At 42.1% G+C, this 16,512-nt stretch overlaps 1 protein-coding gene across 2 annotated transcripts in view; it reads left to right on the forward strand.

Annotated features, from left to right (window-relative positions):
* Window positions 1-16,512, forward strand: part of LOC114798189 (kazrin-A-like) — a 167,808-nt gene that overhangs the window by 56,716 nt on the left and 94,580 nt on the right. For both annotated transcript variants that reach the window (XM_028993671.1, XM_028993672.1), the window contains exon 3: window positions 15,014-15,194. In XM_028993671.1, the coding sequence (XP_028849504.1) occupies window positions 15,014-15,194 (181 nt within the window). The remainder of the gene's footprint in view (window positions 1-15,013; window positions 15,195-16,512) is intronic.

Here is a 16,512-nt window from a genome sequence, read left to right on the forward strand (position 1 = left end):
CTTATTTCTTCCCATGGCTCTGCCTCTTTCCCTCTCTCTCCCCCTTTACTCTTTCTTCTCATTTTTATTTTCTTTGTAACCTTGGTACCTTTTTACATTCAATATTCACATGTAACTACAATAATTATTTACCGGTGTTAATAAATTAGAAACTGTTCATTTTTAACCTCTATTGTGCCATGCCTCTTTCTGCCAGGTAACATCAAGTTGGAGTGGTTGAATACAGTGCTTTTGTGTGGAGGGAGAAAGAGTTCTTCTACACTCTGTTCTCTCACCCCACACCACATGGTCTTTTTTACAAATGGTGATCCCGACGTGATACCTTTGCTCGGATGTGGATCTGTGACCGTAAGTCTTTTTTATCTGAATTTTACTGCATAGGAAGGAATAGAATCTCTGTGCTTTCATTTAAATAAAAAGGATCTACATATCCTAAAAAGCCCGGGACCGTAGAAACCGAGGCATTTCTAAATCCAGATCCACTCCGACAAGGTATAAAATGAACATAGACTAATTACTGTATCACTTACAATGTGGCATGTAGATATGGCTGGCACAATAGATGAACTCACAAACCAAACTGTAACCAGTAATAACCAGGATTTGTGACATTTTAGATTACCGGTATTACATTGAACATCATAAACCATGTCACATGGTGAACAATTTGATAATAACTGATCAGGGATTGGAAATTGCACTGTTAAAATTAATTGTTTACATTTTAAATTCATGTTTGGTATGATAAACATGTTTAGGATCAGAATTTATATTTATGTGAAACTGTTTTTCTCTCTGAACACCTACATTTGCATTTACATTTGCATCATTTATCAGATGTCCTTATCCAGAGCGACTTACAATCAGTAGTTACAGGGACAGTCTCCCCGGAGCAACTTAAGGTTAAGTGTCTTGCTCAGGGACACAATGGTAGTAATGGTGGGATTTGAACCTGGGTCTTCTGGTTCATAGGCGAGTGTGTTACCCACTAGGCTACTACCACCCAACACCTCAACAGTACAATAATCTCAAATAATAAATTTTAGTGATAAAAGTGTAATTCTCTAATCACATGGCAACAAGCGGGACTTTTTATTTGTATTTATTTTCCGGCCACTGTTGTTGATTAGGCTCAATAAGTCAGTGCAAATCTGCAGAGTTATGAATTCCCTGATATCATTTTAATCCTCCCACTATATTTACATGTTGTCATGTTTGTGCAATGAACACTGTTTTTCTACATGTACAATATGTATACAAAACTACAACATTTTAACTTCATCAGACTCCAGACAAAGAACCCAACCAAGTGTGTAAAGCCTTCGATCAAGTTGAGTATTCTATGTATGCTGCTGTGTTTGATCTATGTCAAGAAGGCAGGTTTCCCTGCAAGAGTGATCTTGGATGCCTGAAGATCGTAAAGGACACAGAACCACCACTATCGGCTACATTTGAATTCCCGACTGACCAGGAAGGACGAACAAGCAGATACACAACCATGACCCAATTGTGATCCCCATGGACCCTGAATACTCGAGTGCCCCAGGGGATCAAGCGGCCATCTGTAAGATTGGGCATCGCAGGACCATGATTTAAATACCCCCAACCCCCCAATACTGGATATTACTCATACGTCCAAAATGAAATGTAACACACAATGTTAGTCAATTTTTTTGATATACAGCAGCATTCATGGTTCCATTTATCATAGCAAGTCTTCCAGGTCCTGAAGCAGCAAAACAGCCCCAGACCATCACACGACCAACCACCTGCTTGTCACGACAATCAGATGGAACAGGAGAGCAAGCACGTGTAGGAGGAAATGATAACCCCGGTGTGGAGAGAGATGCAAGAAGGCAGGTGAATGTCCCCCGCTTTGATCTGCGAACGTAAACTTCCATGAATGTTGAGGTTTGCGAGTACAGGCGAGACGAGGGAGGGGCAGGGAAACAAGACAAGAAGACAGGAATAGTCTTACTTAGAGGTAATTACTTGAGCAGGCCGAGTCTTTGCTGGTGAAAGCAAATAATGACTGAGCGATTAGGCGACGGCCATCTTGCCTTTTTATGGAAGTCGCATCACCTCATTTCCACGTTGCTCCTGGTCACTTGACACTGCTGACCACTACTACCCAGACCATCACACTACCAACAATTTTACTGTTCTTACTGTTACTGATTCTCCCCTAGATGCCGTGTGGTCCTGCTGCCTTCCTAGTGTTCACTCTCTTGAAGGCTCTCCTCACGTCATGCTCGGTGATGATGAACGCGTTCTCGTGCTGGCAGTGTCCTCCTGTCTGCAGCCGCTGGAGCCGCTGGCCGTAGCATCGCTAGCGTCTTTAGCTGCAGCCTCGAAGCGAGCATAGAATGTGTTCCACTCGTCTGCCAAAGACACGTCCACGTTCGTCATACCGGATGTTGGTGCTTTATAGTCCGTTATAGTCCTTAGTCCCTGCCAGAAGCTTCACTCTTCAAGTTCTTCACTCTTCCCGTAGCGCTGCTTCGCCTCTGGTTTTATCCACCCAGGGCTTCTGATTGGGAAACGTTATGACGATCGTTTTCTCAGCGGTTTCGTCTGTTAGTTTCATAAAGAAACTCACAACCACTTCCGCAAACTCGTTGATGCTCCCGGAACTGCTTTGAAACATGTCCCAGTCTGCGTCATCCAGTGCGTCCTGAAGAGTGGCCACCGATTGGTCCATCCAGCGTGCCACCGCCCTCTGAACCCGGAACTTCCTGTTTAAGCCTTTAAGTATTTAGGCATGAGGAAGATGGTGGCGTGGTCGGGTTTTACAAACGGTGGACGAGATTGTGCCCTGTAACCGTCCTCAATTGTTGTCCAGTGTCCTTTCCCCCTGGTGGGGCAGGTGACATGCTTGTGAGAGTTTGGCATTATTAAAATCCCCTGCCACAATAAGCGCAGCGTCCCGGTGCTGTGTCTGGTGCTGTGTGAGTGCCTCAAGCAGCTGGCATAAGGCAGTGTCCATGTCTGCTTTCGGTGGAATGTAGTGGCACTGATGATGACAGATGTGAACTCCCGAGGAAGGTAAAAACATTTGATGGACAATAGTTCCAGGTTCGGTGAGCAGGAGTAAGTGAGGGGAACAATGCTGTTACACCAGCTGTTGTTTACCATCGAGTGCACGCCACATCCCCATGTCTTCCCCGAGTCCAGTGTCCTGTCCATGCGGGGGACCGAGAAGAACTCGGCCGGCTGGATGGCGTGGTCCGGCACCGCTGGATTCAGCCATGTCTCGGTGAAGCAGAGGAGGTTGCAGTCCCGGATGTCTCTCTGGAACTTTACCCTGAGTTCATTGAGCTTGTTCTCCAGTGACTGGACGTTGGCGAGCAGGATGCTAGGCAGAGGTGTGCGGTGTCCTCGGGCCTGTTCCTGAGGCCGGGGCTGCTGCTTCGCGTCACGTCCTTTGTCCTTCCTCAAGATCTCATTCGGCCAGCTGGGATCCAGGAAAGCAGTTAAAATCTTTGTATTGTAAGTGCATTATATACTAAAAGAAACAAGAGTGTCTCCACTGTATTTAATGTGCTCCATGGTGGTGGATTTGCCGGTGAAGGGCTGTTGAAAAAAAGTTTAAAAGACAAAAACAAACTAAACGGGCCGACCTCACTGGCGCCATCTGGGACGTAATCTTCCTCTTTTATTCCTGAATTTGTTTGGATCTCAGAATGATGTCTAGCTTTTGAGGATCTTGTGGTCTACATGACTTTGGTGTGGAAGTGAGAACAGGCTTGAGAACGGGCCTTGGTGTGGCTAGAGATATTAAACTCAGTTGTGAGGAGCCACTGTTGCTGGGGGGGCAATCAGTTTGTCACACAGGGACATGATGTAGGTTTGGATTTTTTTTCTCCATTAATAATGGACATTCAGTTAAAAAAAAAACTTATTTGGTGTTTACTTGTGTTGTATTTGTTGATTATCAGTTTGTATTTTTTGATGATCTGTAACATTTAAATATGACTAACATGGATAACCATGGTTCACTGAGAAAATTGTGAGTCTCAAATCAGATTATGCAGTGTACAGAAAAGCCAGTTTGTCAATGCAGCACAGTGGCACAAGTCGAAACCCCCTCAGAGAAGTATTTTATTTCCTCTCTCTGTTTGCATTTTTTTATGTTGAATAAGTCGATCTGAAAAGAATGTTGAGTAATTATTAATGCCTTACACATATGCAAATATGACCAGACATAGAAAGTTCTGAGTTCAAACCTTTCTAGCATGACTACCTTGGGAATACCTGATAGGTGTCATAAACAATCCTGACTCTCCTGATTTCCTCAACTTCATTACAATCCTGTGAAAAAAATAATTTCAACTCTTGTTTGTACAATTTTGTGACCAAAAGGTCACAACCATAACTGATTATAAGGATGCAGATTGAAAAGAAGACCCCAAGAAGCATCAGCTCTTAACGCACTTTTTCCCCCTTTACCAGGAAACAGCATCCCACCTTTTTCTCGGGTTTGAATGATCCTCTTCCTAGCCACTTCTGCCACTCCGCAGACCAACGATCCTATTTAAAAATGATTAAAATTAATTTTTCAGTTCAGTAAAAAAATTGGTTCATTAGTTAATTTTGTTTTCTCTTGCTCAGTCATTTAGTCTGTTTCTCTATGTCATTCACTCACATGCAAATTGATGTTGCTGGTACAGTATACCCTCTGTCTCTCTCTCTTTCTCTTGCTCGCTCTCTCTCTTTCTCATTCCCCATCAAGCTGATACGGAAAGGGAATTGTGCTCACTGAACTGGAAAATCACACGTGAATATGCCTCCAGCTCCAGCCTATGGTGCTGACAGCTGGGCGACCTACGCCCAGTCAGCTCCCCTCATCCATTTCTGTCTTTCCTAGAGCCCTCATCTGCCAACCTTCCACTTTTTCCATTACTCTGTCAGCAACCTTCCCTTTTTAATTTTTACATGCCTCTCATTAGCCGAGGGGACACTGGGAAGGGTCCAAACCCACCCTGTCATAGTGACCTTTCAATCCAGGAATGAGAATGAAGAACAGCGTGCACTGAGCTACATAATAATAAACCAAATCATAGATCTAGACAGACAAACACTTGTACTGATGCATTATTATCAATTGTATAACATTAACTGCAGAATTTAGAGCATAGACCTAGTAAGTAAGTGGATCAAACCTCAAGCATTGTCCCTTGCATTGTTTGCATATTGTAATGCATGCTCTGTATAGAGCTTTCAAACTACTCCAACTAGCTTAAAAACTTTCATGAAATGGTTTCAACTATGTAAATTAATAAGGTGAGTGGGATAAAAGTTCAGACAGAATAAAATATGTATTCAATATTTTTTTATTTAAATATATATTAAAATATAATTAGTATAATATTTTAAAGTTGATCATTACATTGGAGTACACAGGACTTTAGCCTAATAATTTTTTGCATTGTAATTTCAATGAGTAGCGACCCTCTTTTCTCCAACAATGAAACACTATTCTTTCTTTTCTTTTTTCACAGTTACGATTTCCTTAACTTTGTGAAGTTTAGACACAAATCAGTCAGCAATGAGACATCTTTCCTGACACTTTCATTAATGCTGCGGTGCTTCGTACCTACAGACTCCCCAGAGCTGCGCCTCATCAGCCTGCAGGCTTCAGGTGCTAATTCAATAGTGTAGCCACAAACTACATTTACAAAGATCTGAATAATTTATAATGCGACACAGCAGACACCAGACGATTAGAAGAGTAGGAGAGAGAGCGAGAAGGTGAAACTCTTTCTTCAACAGATTAATATGCACTGGTTTTATTAGAATAATGAATTGGATGATCAATTGTCCTGCTGATGGTTCGGTGGATGTTCGAGTAAGAGGCAGAACAGACTTGAGATGTACACTTAAAAAAGTGAAATGAGTATTGAAAAGTCAAAGCCAACATGGTCCTGTATACCTAAATGTAATTTAGGTGACATTTCTGGATGCTGTTGTGTGCCTCCAATTCCTTGATTGTGTACATTTATTGCATGGGTATTAATGTATTCTTGCTGTTTCTTGTCCTTGTCATATCAGTGTGTGTTTTCATGTTTTTTGTGTTTCTGTTCAATGTCTATTTGTATGAAATCCCTCTGTTTGTGTGTCGAGTGGTTGCAACTGAGGATTGTGTGCATAAGTACTGTTACAGAACCTATTGCACAGTGTGTGTGTGTGTGAGTTGTTAAGAGCAGAAAGTGTGTGTCTTGCAGTGACACAGACATACCCTATAGCAAAACTTCTTCAATCTTAGTCCCAAAGATTACTTTTTCAGAATACTGATAAAAAATGACAAATGGTAATACAGAGCTCTCTTTCTCTCTCTCTCTCTCTCTCTCTCTCTCTCACTCTCTCTCTCTTTCACTCACACACACACACACACACAAAACCATTTATCGTTATGGGGACAGGCAAGAAGAGTGTCTTTTTGGGTCTGTGTGCTTGCAAGGAGGACATCGTTATTCATAACATCCCAACACAAACTTTGCTGAAATATTATGCATCATCACACGTTCATTATGAATATATTTTCCAGTTGGACCTCCCTTTAATAAGCCTACTTAAATTTATTCAGACCTTTAATCTGTATCTTTAAACTGGGAAAACTTGTTGTGTCTGCTGTTCTTTCTCTCAGAAAGCGGCAGCTGCTGGATTGGATGACATGCCCTGGCATGTGGAGATGACTTTATAGGTGATAAATATGTGTGTGTGAGTGGGACAGATAAGGGATTTGGCTTTTGTATTGTTGCATCTGCAGCCACGTGCGCGCGTTTACATGAGTGCGAATAGGTGCCAAAACTAAATATAGCATCACATCAAACAGAGGGTTCATTTAGTTCATTTAGCAGATGTGACCAAGTTAAATTCATTGACATCTGTGCCGTGAATGTCCCCAAAAACATTAAGGCTAGCTTCAGCCAAATGCTCATTATGCTTGGCCAATGTTCATAACACAATCAGCGAGCCCTCCTGAAATATGGTGACTCCACCTGCATCTCCAGTAAAGCAATGACCGTCCCCAATGTTGGCAGGGACAAGACACTGTTGATGCTGCCTTTACAATGAGGAAAACATATGTTGGGATTTATTAAATAGAAATTGGGGAGGGGGAGAAACGTTCTGAGAAATCGATCATGTGTCTTGCCCATTCATCTATTTTCCTGGGATCATAAATAAACAGATGGACCACATACAAGGGGTTAATCTTCAATAGTGTCAGCATTGTAAGTCGCTTTGGATAAAAGCGTCTGCCAAATAAAGTAAAGTAAAGTAAAGTAAAGTAAAGTCAGCAATAAGAAATGCTCAGACAATCAATCTTCATTTTTACAGCTTTTTTTACACTAGTACATTAGTCTAGTCTGAGTGGCCGAGCAGCTGCATTTGCTCTCACTCTGGGTTAAGTGGCCTACGTTGTCGTGCCCTTGATTTCTGTGCATTTCTTACGATGTGAAATATAAGGCAGAGCCTTGTCAGTCACTCTGATGTACCTGCCATTTGATTTCCTGTTTAGTGCTTTAGGCCAACCAGAGAATAAAGCAGGCTGTTCCTATTCCTATTAGCCTGTAAGCAGGTGTCAGAACCCAGGCCTGTTAAGTCTGATTCAGAGATTATTATATCTGACAAATTTTTAAAAAATATTTTTCTAATCATTAAGATAGACTTTTGTTGAATGTAGTGTGGCAGAATTGCTTTTTGGACTGATCAATGAGGTGATACAAAATCTATAGGTAATATAAATTTGCATGCCCCCTGAAGTTATTGCCCCCATTAATTGAGATTTTTTTTTTTTTTTGCTTTTGGTCTGTCAGTAATTGAAATCCAGTTGTAACCTAACAAAATTTCTGTTATATATGTGTGTGTGTGTGTGTGTGTGTGTGTGTGTGTGTGCGAATGGACTCAAATGGACCTTGTGTGTGTGTGTGTGTGTGTGTGTGTACACACACATAAATACATTGAATGAGAAGGTGTGTCCAAATTTTTGGCTTGTACTGTATATATACACACACACATACATATAATCTGTTTCTCACAAATCCCACGGGATAACAAAGTTTAAAATTCTATGATTTAATGGGTTTTGAGTCCATTTGCAGTTCAAAGAGGGGAGGGGCAGAGAAGTTTGGGGATGACTGGGTTCACATTTTCCCAGGCGTGGTTTATGCACCGGCCTTGACATTTTCAATAACAGTTCTAATTAAGACTCTCTGTCCAAAATACCTTTTAGCACAGCATTAGCCTTAATCCGTGTCTGGACAGGCGGTCTTCAGAGTGTGTGTCCTGCTGTAGGAGGTTGTACGTTGAGGTTGTAGCCCCACTGTACTCATATTTGATCTGACAGCTCCCAGACCAGAAGGAGAGGCTTTGATCTCATCTGCGACCTTGTCTGCATCCGTTCCCTTCTCATTTTTGGGTCTGCAGTGCATGAGCGAAAGCATTTTGACACCCCATTTAAATTACTGGGTTTTAGCTATTTCAGACATGCCCGTTGTGCTTTGAGCCCATGTACAACAGTTTTACATTCTGGATGGTGGCATATGCAACTGCAGATATACTTAAGTGTGAAACATGTAGAAGATGCTGGGAGTCCTGCAGCACGAAGCATGTTAGAATAGTGGTTACACCAATGACTGGGTTTCTGACTGCGCCCTTTATGCCACGTATCGGCAGGAGTTGTGTACACCGCTGGATTCTGGATCAGTGGAACACGTCCTCTGGAGTGATGAATCATGCTTCACTGGCAGCCTGACAGTCAAATCTAGGTTTGACTCATGTCAGGTGAATGCTCCTTCCAAAGTGCATATTGCCACGCGAAACATCTTTAGAGGTTGCTGTTTAGGCCAGTTCTACCGCTATGGCCACTACAGATGAAGGCTTGCCTGTATATCTTGCCTGCATTCCTCTAACCCCCTCTCGGTGATGCATGATTGTTAGCTGATCGCGTTGGCACCGAGGGAATTCACCCACTGCGCTGGCAGTAGGCATTATCATAACACTTGGCTGCTCTGGCACCAGTCGATGTGCCCATGACGAATGTGGGCATCAGTCTCCCTGCGTCTGTTAGCGCTGCTGTGCCTTTGGCATTGTAACATGCAAACAATCAAAGATGAGGGCCATATAGTTCATATATTGTAAATTCAGAAATGCAGCATTGTGTTCATAGACACTTGTCATAGTTGCATCTTTGCTGTTTTTTTTTTTTTTTTGCTTTGCACCATACCTCTCTCTTTTTCACATATGCATATTTTATTAAATAATGACATTAACAATGTATCATTGACTCCTGTCTAGAAAAATAATTTAGAGAATTAAAACCACCTTGCTTTTTTGCTTTTTGAGTCTAATGTTTTGCTGATCATTCTGTTTAATTTTATGCTGAAGTAAAATCTTGTAAATCATTATATTTTTACTATATATCCATGAATAAAAAGTGTTGGTTTTAAGGGTTTATTCCTGAACTTTATTCCTGGAGTGTAAGTGGTTTTAAACATATTCACATCTCTATATAAATCCCACTTTGGTTTGTAACAGGGCTTTTTACTTTTGCAAGGCCAGCTATTTGATTAGCTCAGATGCACATCGGCTATCGAAAGACTCACAGCCTCCAGTTAAGAGGTCCTCTGAACATTTAAGTGATATTGATGGCCATGGACTCACAGGATATCCCTGTCAATAAATGGAAATGTTGGTGCCCCTCCAGCAGAGGTTTCATGGAAACAGGTTAGTTGTCTTTCAGAGACGTTGGTGAAAACTGCTGACAGGGAATTCATGAAGCATGTTGGGAAAAAAAAAACATCTGTATAGATCAGTATGAAGCATCAGATCTTTCACCAGATCTTTCTGGTTGATGCTGGTTCACTGTCTACTAAATATTGAACAGTGGATTAAATCAGTGTTCCAGGTACATGATTGTTTCAGAATGTTTCAGATTGTTCTGTTTGTGTGTGTGTAAATTAGCCCATCCATCAACAGTGAGAGCATAATGCATTACCCTGCCTTTTTTAACTGTACACACACAAGAAACAACACGCACACACACACACACACACACACACACACAGACATATATATATATATATAGGTTTATTATATATATGCAAGTGTGTATTATTACTTGGCTGTTGAACACTGGAATGCTGGGAGAGGAATAAAATAAACTTATGGCCATATTAAAACCTTCAACACATGATTAACATAACTGTCACGGGTGGGCTGGACATGGCATGAAGGAGGACGCATTCGCACGATTTCACGCGACAGGGGTTTAATACAAACTTCACGAGACAGGGGAACATGAACACGCACAATGACCCGACGGCGAACAGACACGAACAGGATAGTTTTATACAATTATTTAAATATACAACAGGTGAACACGATCAGGGAACATTACACAGGACAAACATGAAACTCCGGTCCGGACTCCGGATCCAGAGTCAACCCCTGCCGGTCCGGATCATGACAATAACATATTAACCCCAGAAATTGGCCAAATCTTGGCCAAAGCCTGAATGGTCTGTCTGATGTTTTCATAGATCACAAACTGCTATATGGTTGTCACTTTTACACTGAGGCCATTGGACAATGTACAATATGGCTCATATGAACATATTATATACAGCATTTAAGGCGTCATTCAATTACATACCCAGTTATGCTGAGAGTTGATGGGTATTAACTGTGAATGTAGCATGACATCATAAACATTTAACCATGACACGAGAACATGCCCCATTCAGAATCAGTCTTGGTGGGTAAACAAGTACTGAAAGATTAGAAAAAGACATTAGAGGAAATCCCATACATTGCATTATGTATGCTTTACTGCATTTACATGGTTAAGAATATACTTTAATATATTTAAAATTAATATAATATACATTATTTATGATGTTTAACCTTTTTATAATTTAATAGTACAAATAAGTATGACTGTATCCCACCTGGCCTAATACTAATACTATAGCACAATATTATATCTAGTGCTATACCTTGATCTGGTGTGTGTTATTGTTTAATTATGTTGTTGGCCAGTACAAAAAAATAGTAATTTGGAATACATGAAAAATAAGTATTTTTCCAGATGCACAAAGGGACTATAGGAAAAAAAAGAAATCCCTTGTTGATATCTACCTACAGCAGAAATAAAACATTTTATCAACGTTTTTGACTCCACTGGGAAATGGAGCCAGCAGAAACTGAGCCAAATGTCTGCTACTGTCTTTGAATCCTGCAGTGACAATATTTCTAATGATAGACAAGCAGGTGCCCTAAACTGGAAATGAAAGCGGTCTGTTCTCCATCATACATAATGCATGCACAAGCCAAACACCTGAAATGTTTTCAACTACTGGCACTTAAAGCTTTTTAGAAAAGACCACTGAAGCCTCCAATTGGAGTTCTACCAGGATTGTGTTCCCACTGACAATCAAAATGATATGTCATTTGCATTAGAATTCTCATTACCAGTTTTGACCAGCTGAGCACCACCGGTCAAATTAGAAAGCCTCACACATTACTTAATGTAATAAAAGGACCATAACCCAGCATGTGTTGTGTGTATGTCTGTATATATATGTGCAGAGTGGATACACACACACACACACACACACACACACATTGCACATAGAAAAATGGTATATGGGATGTTTGTGTTAGTCTATGTATGTGTGATCAGCTGTTGTAGATCCTGACAGTGGTTGGCAGGAAAGACCTTCTGAATCTCTCTGTCCCACAGCCTTCCACTGAAGGAGCTGTCAGGGTCTCCTGCATGGGGAGGGAGATTTTGTCCAACAAGGCAATGACAGCTTAGCCACCATTCTCCTGTCACTCACCACCTCCACTGGGTCCAGAGGACATCCTAGAACAGAGCTGCATCCTAGAACAGATGCTGTTGCAAATACCATGGACACTACCTGTCCTGTGTCCAGATTTCAAGTTTTAAGAAATTTGGCGTAAAATAGTGCATAAAACATATTTTTTCATTTCGTTAGTATGGTGTAGTATAGTATAGTATAGTATTATCACCCTTAAAACTCTGTGTACTCAGAGTTTTGTATTTTGTATTTTTGATTGCTTGCTTGTGGTCATTATTCATGGTGGGATGTCCAGAAGGCCGACCACACCCCTACACCCTGTGGTGTGTCTGTGTGCATCTTTAAAATATGTGTGTCTGTCTCTCAGGGGGTTCAAGGTCATGGCCACTAGAGCGTACCTTTAATTACACAGACGGGTCCCACCCTCTACACCCCCTTCCCCGACGCCCAGTCTGGCGCAGACTGGTGGACGGGGCTGCACCCCTCGTCGTGAAGAGCCTCCAGCCACAGCGATGAGGCCTGAGGTCTCTCTATAAATAACAGCTCCACAGGCCACTCCTCTCACAGCAAGGCCATACACATACCACAGATGGATGAGGTGTGTGTGTCAATGTGCGTATTTATCCTGCGTTCTGTCAGGGCTGGCTCCACACGCTCAGGCAGACGGGCAGAAGCTGTTTTCACTGCTGTTGATATTGAAACCGCAGTGGGAGTCGTGATTGGTTGAAAGCCCCCTGGCTGCTTGTCTTTGGGGTACATGATAGCAGCGCTATGGGAAACAATAACGCTCGGATTTGGGAGCGATTGTATTGCTGGCTGGACGGGGTTATGACTTTTCATTTCTGAGGAGAGCTGCAGTTCAGGTTTTACTTTGAAGGTGGTGTGTTTTACTTGGATGCTGAAAATCCCTCTGTAGACATTTTAGTACATGTTATCTGCTTAAGTGTCAAGGGTCTCGTAAGCATTTAAAAAGCAGATGAGCATGCATGCATCTGATTCTTGTCAACCTTTTTTCTTTTCTCCACTAGGCTACTCCAAAAATCAACCAATAAAATGCAACAGCGTTCGCTGTGAAATAAACTGCACTAAACTGCCATAATGCACATCTAACCAGCACACCAAGCATCAGTTTTTTAGTTTTATTGGTTTTTTTTACAAGAGTTTGCTCTGGAGTGTAGTGTCAGGATTCCACTTCAGACTTCTGCAGTCTGAAGCATATTGACAATGCTCTGCTCCTAGGCTGTTATAAACTGGAGACTCTGCATTGACTTTGGTGCAGAAAATGCTGCATTTCCATTTAGTTCAGTGACTTTTAAAATAAACTTTTAATTCTTAATGATAAGTGCATCAAAGTAAACTGACGCAGAGGGTTCGTTGCCTGTAGCCTGAAGCTGGAAGGATAGCAGCATTTCTCCAAACTGCAGCTCGATATCACTGCCAACAGCATCACATCTGGTGAGTAAAAATGAAGCTCCCCCTTAATCGATTTAGGACAATGCCACAGCAAATGCAGTTTCCTTATTAGAGGTGCTTGAAGAGAAAAGGTTTTTGCAAATAGGTTTTCAGAAACCTCATGGGTGTGTCTCAGAGTTCTGTGACTGAGACAAATAGCTAATGAGAGCTGGAGGGGTGTCATCTGGCCTCCAAAGCAACATGGGTGGTTGGCGACCATAATTTGTATGAATGAGAGGCAGAGACGGAGCTCCCTGGGTTCTCCAAGACAGCCTTTCTAATCAGCTTTTGGTTTAAAACGAACAAAAAAAATACAAAATGTTACACAGCAGTTCGACCCAGTTGTTGTTTTATTGTTAATTAAGGTGTAATTAATTCTAATTTAGATGTCTAAATACATTAGTAAGCATTCTGTGTTGGATAGGGAGGGAAGACAAGAGCAAAAGGTATTTTTTTCCCCCTCTCTGGTACCATACGGAGTGGACGGGAACAAATGCTGGAGTTTGGTTTTGATGGATTATGCCATGGTTTATAACCAGGTGTTCACCGCAGCAGCAGCTTCCAGTGTTTGTAGAGTTTTATATCAGCTCGGCACCAATGGGAGCTTTTTTCTCTCTCACTTTACCCACTTTCAGTCCCCTGCAGAACACTGCAGAGCAGCTCTGTCCATAAACAAACTATTAAATGAGTCAGGAACACAGGAACGGGCAGGGCTTGAATCAATATATTTGAAATATGTTCAATATTCTTATTCTTATTTATTTATTTATTTATTTGTTTATTGTTCATATAAAATTCACTTTTGCCGTTATGTTGAGAAGTATGCAGTGCTTTTTCCACATGATTCATTAAAAAAAAAAAAATTACATTAAAACGATTATATAGATATTACTAAATAAATCATGTAATTATACATTTTATAGATAACACCAGCCTCTTACACACTTTCACACCACAGTATTAAATGAATGCCCTACATAGATGTACCCCTACATACCCCTCACTATTATACAAACTCTGAACAAGACTCTATTAATGTAATTACTCTATTAATGTAATTAGTTTCACCAGGTCAAAAAGTTTTTTTTTTTACCTAATTTTTCCATGCAGTACAAACTGCACGTTATTTATATATATTATAATTTATTTGTGTATGCTATTTGTAGTAATACAAACAAGACAGACTTTATATAGAATTTAACCCAAATTCCACACCCAGTGAAGAGTTCATGGCTCCAGGCAGCCGTTTCCATTTCTCCTCCCCCACCCCCGCGCCTCTCTGCAGATGGTACAATCCGTTTAAAAAGGTGCCTGTCGTCGCTCCATGCAGTGTGTCCTTTCAGCCCAGCATTGCTGATGAGAGCTCCCACTCCGCATGAGCTGCGCCTGCCTGCTGTCCGCTCACACACACACACGCGTGTGTCTTCGCTCGCACTGACACCCCTTTACACACACACACACACACACACACACACACAGCAATGAACACTAAACATCTCCATTCACTCTGAGGCTCTGGCTGACCTGCGCTTGGGATTTTATCCAGCTGCTGACAGAACAGGAAGGGAAAGAAAACTGATAGGAGGAGAGGACAAGGATTTACACGAGGAAGAGGAAGAGACAGTTTCAGTTTCTTTTTTTTTTTTTCTTTTTTTTTTGGTTAGTTTTTTTGCTCTTCTCCTCTTCCCTGATGGCGTGGCTGACAGTATGACCCCCTGTGTGGATTGCTCCCTCAGGCAAAGATCCTTAAAATGATGGATGACAACAAGCAGCTGGCGCAGCGCATCGACGCCGCCATCCAGTCGGCCAGCCAGGAGGTCACCAACCTGCGCTCGGAGCTGACCGCCACCAGCCGCCGGCTGGCCGAGCTGGGGGCCGAGAGCCACATGGTGGAGAACAACCAGCACCACAACCACGGTAAGTGAGGCAGGGGACTGAGTGATGTGGGGGCAGTGGGGGTGGACACCAAGGGAGCCAGGGGCTCTCTGTTGGGTGCCAGACATACACACACTCTGTCACTCCCACTCCCTCCTTACACGCCGGCTTCACTTGCTGTGTTCAAGCGGGGGGACTGTACTTCTTCCATACTTACTTTGGCTTGTTTGGTGATTCTGGCTTCTCTCCATCCTATTGTGTGTGTTGAACCTTACACATGTGGAAAATGCACATTTGTAGAAATGGGGAATTTTAAAGTACATTATTTTACTACAAAAGTGATTTGAGTCTTTGGGTTCTGAAGTGAAGACATAAGCGTGTGTGTGTGTGTGTGTGTGTGTGTGATGCGTGCATGACTTTTCAGCTGAGAAATCACAGATCGTCTCTGTAATCTTCTCTTACGAGCAACCATTACTTTAGGATCACGCACACATACGTGGACACACGGGTCGTAACCGTCTGATCTGTATGCAAATAACTTATTTGTACAAAACTATGTAAAGAATTGGCAGCCGGAACACTCTCAGCGGTACCAAGTGGATTTTTTGGTCGGGACAGCAAAGCTGGGTTTTTGTTCAGATGTTCTGTTTTTGCAGCCCCCGTCCCATCCAGGAATAGCAGATTCCTGCTGCTGGGGCCCAGTTTGGAAACTCTGCTCACTGGGTTCATTTGGAGGGGGCACGGGGTGGGCAGATCGCATGACGTAGAGCCGCAGTGGAATGAGTTTGCAGAAACTGAAGCTGCGTCTCTCCGCATTGGTGCAGTTTGCGTAAGAAATGGGGGCTATAGACAACTCTACTGACTGTCTAAAGTTCAGAAGCTCAGTATTTACCCAAAACTGTCACTACGCTGCTGAACTGCATGCTGCTCTCAGGGACTAAACCTCTAATTACAAAGAATCTGGTTATAAAATATTAACAAGCTTGTTATAAAGGATCTGAATTTGAATGGAAATGCCACTGGGTGACAGGGACAGGATCGTCTGACAGCTGAGGGCGTGGGGGGTGCGACGTTTAATTTGTCAGTGCATCAACGTGCTAAAGCCCCGCCCACCTCTGCCGCTCTCTGAGGGGAGAGCAGTTTTTAAAAAGTAGCTCTGGCTGTTTGGCGAGGATTTACACTGAACACAGATCTATTGGCCATTTAATCTCAGTTAAGTCCTCTCTGCTCTGCTTTGATTCAGTTTCCTCAACGTGACATTAATGCCAATGTGTGTGAGCATGTGTGCCTCTTTGGGACCCAAATGTCATCTCAAAGGAGCCAAAAGGGCCATTCGATTTTGGTTAGTGATTTTAAAATT

The sequence above is a fragment of the Denticeps clupeoides genome, chromosome 10 (assembly GCF_900700375.1).
Source record: "Denticeps clupeoides chromosome 10, fDenClu1.1, whole genome shotgun sequence".
Classification (NCBI taxonomy): domain Eukaryota; kingdom Metazoa; phylum Chordata; class Actinopteri; order Clupeiformes; family Denticipitidae; genus Denticeps; species Denticeps clupeoides.